This window comes from Rattus rattus, chromosome 2 (assembly GCF_011064425.1).
Source record: "Rattus rattus isolate New Zealand chromosome 2, Rrattus_CSIRO_v1, whole genome shotgun sequence".
NCBI classification, from domain to species: domain Eukaryota; kingdom Metazoa; phylum Chordata; class Mammalia; order Rodentia; family Muridae; genus Rattus; species Rattus rattus.
In genome coordinates this window covers 43,247,872-43,253,871 of record NC_046155.1, presented here as the reverse complement: position 1 = coordinate 43,253,871, position 6,000 = coordinate 43,247,872, and the positions used below count along the sequence as shown (strand labels likewise).

Below are 6,000 nucleotides of genomic sequence, written 5' to 3'. Positions count from 1 at the left end.
CCAAAATGAAATACTAGGCCAAGGGGAAATATGAAACACGACAATGACAGTCCACTGGCATATACAACAGGACAAAACTGGCTTAAAACAGAACCTTCACAAGCCTCCCACAGAAACAGAAAGCCGGGCATCAACAGGAACCCACCTATGGTACAATAGCTTTTCCAGTTAGATCACCTCCAAGTTAGGAGGCCAAGGACAGAGCCACCCACAATACAGACCATTACCTAAAAGTATTTGATTTCAATCATTGTTTACAAATGTTTGTTATTCTGTATTGTTAGTCAAAGGTGCCAAAACTTGGTTTTACATCCTCATTTTTGAACATACTAATTTTTATAATGCCAACAAAATCTTGATGAGTTTGCAGAAGTCTGCCATCCCACGGACTGAGTCGAAACATAAACTGATTTAAGAGGCTCTGAAACAGCCATTGCTACTACTTAATTCCTAGTCCAGCTACAATGGAGTCACATACAAATCGCATTCTGGAAACTTCCCAAGAATCACCACCATGTTCTATAATGAGGTAGATAGATCTCTATGAGGCATGTGTCCGTCACTCAGATAGTAATTCTATTACTGGAATGTTGTGGGTAAGGAAAAAATGTGCAAAGTTAAGTTCATTGCTTAAACAGAAACCCAAAACAGATGCAGGGGAAACGTGGCTAACGAGATTCCACCTGAAGTCTACCCAGTGGGGATGACGTAAGCACACAGGGACAAGTGGAGAGCAATACGCTCAGTTCCTTTCAGCCGTGTAACACTGTCCCTTCTTGTTCTTAACCCATGGAACTCTGGGAAATCTTACGGTAATAAAGGTAAGTCTGGATCCCATAATATGAAAGAAGTAAACAGGATGTAGTGCACCAAACAGAAACTCAAAGACTAATTAAAATAAATTAAGAAATATATTTATATTGAGAAATGATAAGGATAGGCATCCTGAGATTTTTTTTCAACTATAAAAAGAACGTAGGGGTATCAATCTGAAGGGCTGCTGCCATGATTAGATAAACATACAATAAAGAACACGACATTCTTAAGAGTGACACAAACAAGTGCTTGACACATGGTAGTTTCTAGTACCTTCAGGACAAAGAGGAAGTTCAGTAATGAGAGCTTCAAACTGGACTAGCTACCACCTCCTCCCCTCCCCCAGCTTAGCAGCAGCACAGGGATACGGTCCCTGTTAACCTGCCCAGGAACTCTGACTGGCTCTCCCAACACCAAGATGAAGTTAAATGTCCCCTGAGGAAGCAAACGGCCAGTAAGAACATTTTAAAGCAACATTAAAAAAAAAAAAAAAAAAAAGCAGAGGCTCTCACAGGACTTAAAAAATGAGAATGGCGGAGAATGGAGACGGCTGAGAAGTCTTAACATTAGAAATGTCGATGACGCAGTCCTAGTGGAAAGGACATGAAATGAAAGAATCGTCGCTAGACGTGCACTTACCTAATGTGCACACGTGGTGGCAGACGTCTGGAATCGGAGGCTGGGGCAGGAGGACCACTGAGAACCAGGCCAGCCTGGGGTCAGTGACACCCTGCCTCAAAAAAAAAAAAAAAACAAAGAAAAAAAGCAGGAGGGAGGGGGAAGGAGGAGGAGGAGGAGGAAGGAGGAGGAGGAGGAGGGGGAGAAGGAGCAGGAAGAAGAGGAAGGGGGAGGAGGGAGAAGAGAAAGGAGAAGTGGGGGAAGAAGAAGGGAGGAGGAAGGAGGAGGAGGAAGAGGAGTAGGGGGAGGGAGGAAGAGGAGGAGGAAGGAGGAGGAAGAAGAGGAGTAGGGGGAGGGAGGAAGAGGAGGAGGAGGAGGAAGAGGTGCTGACAGCTGAGGACTGGCCTAATGGCTGGGTCCCTTACCCTCACACTGGTTACCCCTAAGACCATCTTTACTCCTTCCTCTATTTCATAAATCATCTCATTTCCTTCTGTTCCCAGTAGGAATTTATTTTCAAAGATATTCATTTTTCATTCTCTAGACCTTTTTTCTTCTTCTGTCTTCTAACCCTAGAAATAAAAGGCTTTGGCAAAATGAAAGGAAAGCCGGCCAGGCCTGGTGGCACACGCCTTTAAACCCAGCACTTCAAAGAGAACGGAGGCAGGAAGATCAGGAGTTCAAGGCTGGCCTTGGTTACCTAGAAAGTTGGGCTCATGAGACCTGCCTTACTTAACCCTAAAAGAAGAGATCAAACTACTGCGTCAGCCCTGGGAACAATCCCAAGCAGGCCTCATGGTTTTGTCCAGGAAATAAGAAGGAGTCCATGGGGGCAGGGAGGAGCTAGTGATCATGGACCACACGAGAGGCTCCTGCAGTTTCTGAGAGGCAGTGGGGGAAACATCGGGAATATGGCTGTCCTCTCCCCACTAATGGGAGAGCTGTTTGTGACGGACATCCAGAAAGTGGCCAGGTTGCTCCTTGGCAGATTTATCTAGTTATTCCAAAGTTTAGAATTTGCTGTCTTTCAAGCATCTCAAAAAAAAAAAAAAAAAAAAAAAAAGAACTTTGGCTTTAAGCCAGACATGATGTCTCATGCCTTTAATCCCAGTGCTCGGGAGGAAGATGCAGGTCTCTGTGAGTTTGAGTCTGAGGCTAGCCTGGTCTAGAGAGCAAATTCCAGGACAGCCAGGGCTACAGAGACCCTGTCTCAAAAAAAAAAAAAAAAGCAAAACAAAAATCAAAACCTTGGATTTATTGCCTTTGCCCACTCTCCTGATGCTATTCTTTCTTAAAACAAAACAAAACAAAACAAATACATTCCTTCCCAAAATACACATTTAGCAATGAAATGAGGGAAGTCACTTTGAAGCTTCTGCACACTATGTACCTGTGGGACAGTAACCCAAAACAGGCAAACCCAGGTCCCCGGTTCCCATCATGGTTTCTCCATTCTATAAGCACACTTAAGGCTCAGAAGGCGACATTAATGCCCAAGCAGCCTGTGAGGCACATAGACATGGAAATGTCTTCTATACTGGTCAGACCAAGTATCAGATAAAAATACTGTCAGATCTTCAATATGTCGTTCATTTCAAAGGCGCTCTAACGTCTCAGATCTATATAACAAAGTCAACAACACTGCCAGCGATATCGGAGCACACCCGCAATGGCTTGTCAAGTAAGCAAGGAAGTTGTATCGTTTTGGTTGCCTTGAAATCTGGTCCGCTGAACCTCAGAGATCTTGGGTCCCTACTCAAGGCTGTGGATCTCCACATAAGGATCTCTCTGTTACAGAGAAAACGGGCAACTGCACTTGCTGGAATGTCTCTGGCTTTGTAGCAGTCAATCCAAGTTGGTTTCAACCATGCCTCCGGTTGCCCAATCAAAAACTTGCTTCAGCAAGGGGGGAAAAAAATGCTACGTCCCAGAAACGGATCAGATTTCTGAGATAAAGGAGAAGCATGCTTCATTTGGGCTAAGCTTAGCACCGGCCTCTCAACATTTAGCTCCTCGGAGTTAAATTGTGGCTTCTGAGAAGAGGTCCCGTCCTGGGCACCAAAAAGAAATTAAAGTGAAAAAGTAGAAATTCACAGGCCAAAGCAGCATCGGAGGCCAGTTCGAGAAAGTGGAGGGGATTCAGTAAGCAGCAGCAGCAGCAGCAATCCGAAGGAACTGGAGTTTCTCCACTTCCGCTCCAGCCTCACGGCCCCACCTGCACCCCAATCATCGGCACCACTTGCTCGATCCACAGCAGGTCCAGTGGAGCCGAGGCTCGGGTTTGTCTGCGGTGAATTCTGTGGATGCGCAGAAGGTACAGGACGATGGCCAGAAGCACCACCAGCGTACAAGCAAAGAAGAGATAGTGGTTGTAGACAAAAGAAAGGCGGAACCAGCTGCCGTGGGCTTGCCGGACTCCTCCCTGCCGGAGGTCCCTGGGGGGGAGGAGAAAACTGTTAGTTTCAAAGTGGACACGGGCTGTCCACTAAAGTCTCCACCCTGCTTTACCCACTTATCTCTCCACTCAAACATCCTAAGAAACCAGCCGTGCCCAGCAAATGAAGCTTAAGGACATCCGGGCCGAGGGCTGACAGACTCCTCCAAGCACCTTCCTTTCCCTGGTCTACAGGAGGAGGAGATCCGTGGGCTATAGAATGTGGGGACAAGATCCAAAGGCCTCTGAAACTAAAGGTTAAAAAAAAAAAACTGAACAGAGAGGCGAAAAACTGTCACCTGCAACATAAATCTTCTGTTGTTTGGGCTTTGATTTGTTTGTTTTTGTTTTGTTTTTGAGACTGGGTCTATGTAGCGCTAGCTGTTTTAGAACTCGGTAATGTAGACCAGGCTGGCCTCTGACTCACGGAGATTCACTTGCCCTGCCTCCTGAATGCTGGGATTAAGGGCGTGCGTCACCACACCCAGCACTCCCTAGGTCTCGCAGACACGCGGGCGGTGGCTGTGGCCTGAGCAGTTGTAGTATAATCTGGAGAAACGGCATTATATAAACCAAAGAACGCTGGTCTGGTGCCCGGCTAGGATGGGTTCCACTCTAGCGCCATCCAGCTACTAACATCCATTTTTGTTTGTATGACCTGCAGTGTTTTTAAAAACTGTAAATCTTCAAATGGAAAATTTTCATATGAAATGTAGATTTCTGATTTCTCTGGACAAACAGGAACTGGCAAATGTTGGGACAGAGAGCACCCTGTGTGACAAGAATCAGTACTTTTGGCGGTGCACCCTCTCTCTGGTCCCACACTGTGCCACACGGCCCACTTCCCTTATGTCTCTCCCGCCTGCTTCCTGACAACAGAGCTTAGAGGAAAAGGCACAACTGAGTGAAAGTTCATCTTTTTTTCTGAACCCGTTCTAGGAAAGAGGATATAAAACCTGACCCAAAGATCTCACAGGCCATAGTGGCAAGGCACGGGGCCTCCCACAGCTGAAATGGCAAAGGTGAGGAAGGGATTCCTCACCAACCCATCTCGACCTTTCTGTCTCAGCGCGCCTCACTGCAACAGTGGCTCTCGTGGAAGGGACAACAGGACTCTCTGGACAGTGGGAAGGTAGAGCAGTTCACTGGAGAGACGGATTCTGAGGCATCGACTTAACATCCCCTGGAATCAGGGTACCAGCGTGGTTGGTTGGCTTTACCTGAGTGGCAGGAATCGGGTTTTATACAGAATTGCGCCCAGCGTCCACTGCACCTCTCGGTCGTACACCAGCTGCGCTGTCTGCAGGTTTGGGTAGTCGTAGGGGAAGTGGAACCCCTCGTGAAGGACTTCATACATCCAAGCTGACTTAAAACACTGATACCTGTGTTGTGACAAGAAAGTTCAGGAGGCTTTAGAGAATATGAAGAAAATATAACCACAATACATTCCTTTGTAGGGAGGCATATGTTTCTGTCAGATGTCACCGACCAGCCTCTCTTCCTGCTTCATCTTCTCACCTCCGGGGAGAGCCGAACTGGAGCCGGGGGCTGGGCTTTTCTCCTGTTTTGATTTCCAAGATCCCTGTCTTTAGAGAACATCCTAAAATAGCTACGATGTGTTTGTACACTATCTGTGACTTGCACTGACGGAAAACAAGACTGGCAGGCTCACTGTCATCAGGGAGCAGGTGACAAGCACACACAGAGGGTCATGCCATCAGGGAGTAGGTGACAACACACAGAGGGTCACTGTCATCAGGGAGCAGGTGACAGGCACAGAGGGTCACTGTTCCCAGGGAGCAGGTGACAGCACACAGAGGGTCACTGTTCAGGGAGCAGGTGACAGCACACAGAGAGGGGAGGGGATGACAGGCACACAGAGGGTCACTGTCATCAGGGAGTGGGTAACAGGCACAGAGGGTCACTGTTCCCAGGGAGCAGGTGACAGCACACACTGGGTGACAGCACACAGAGGGTCACTGTCATCAGGGAGCAGGTGACAGCACACAGAGAGTCACTGTCATCAGGGAGGGAATGACAGTCACACAGAGGGTCACTGTCATCAGGGAGCGGGTGACAGCACACAGAGGGTCACTGTCATCAGGGAGCGGGTGACAGCACACAGAGGGTCA

At 47.6% G+C, this 6,000-nt stretch overlaps 1 protein-coding gene across 1 annotated transcript in view; it reads right to left on the bottom strand.

Moving 5' to 3' along the window:
- Nucleotides 1–2,288: 2,288 nt before the first annotated feature.
- The window catches only part of Entpd7 (ectonucleoside triphosphate diphosphohydrolase 7), a 40,522-nt gene continuing 36,810 nt past the window's right edge, over nt 2,289–6,000 (bottom strand). Inside the window, exons 12-13 of the mRNA XM_032892020.1 lie at nt 5,089–5,250; nt 2,289–3,869 (exon numbers count right to left, since the gene is read on the bottom strand). Of these exons, the coding sequence (XP_032747911.1) occupies nt 3,638–3,869; nt 5,089–5,250 (394 nt within the window). The 3' untranslated portion in view covers nt 2,289–3,637. The remainder of the gene's footprint in view (nt 3,870–5,088; nt 5,251–6,000) is intronic.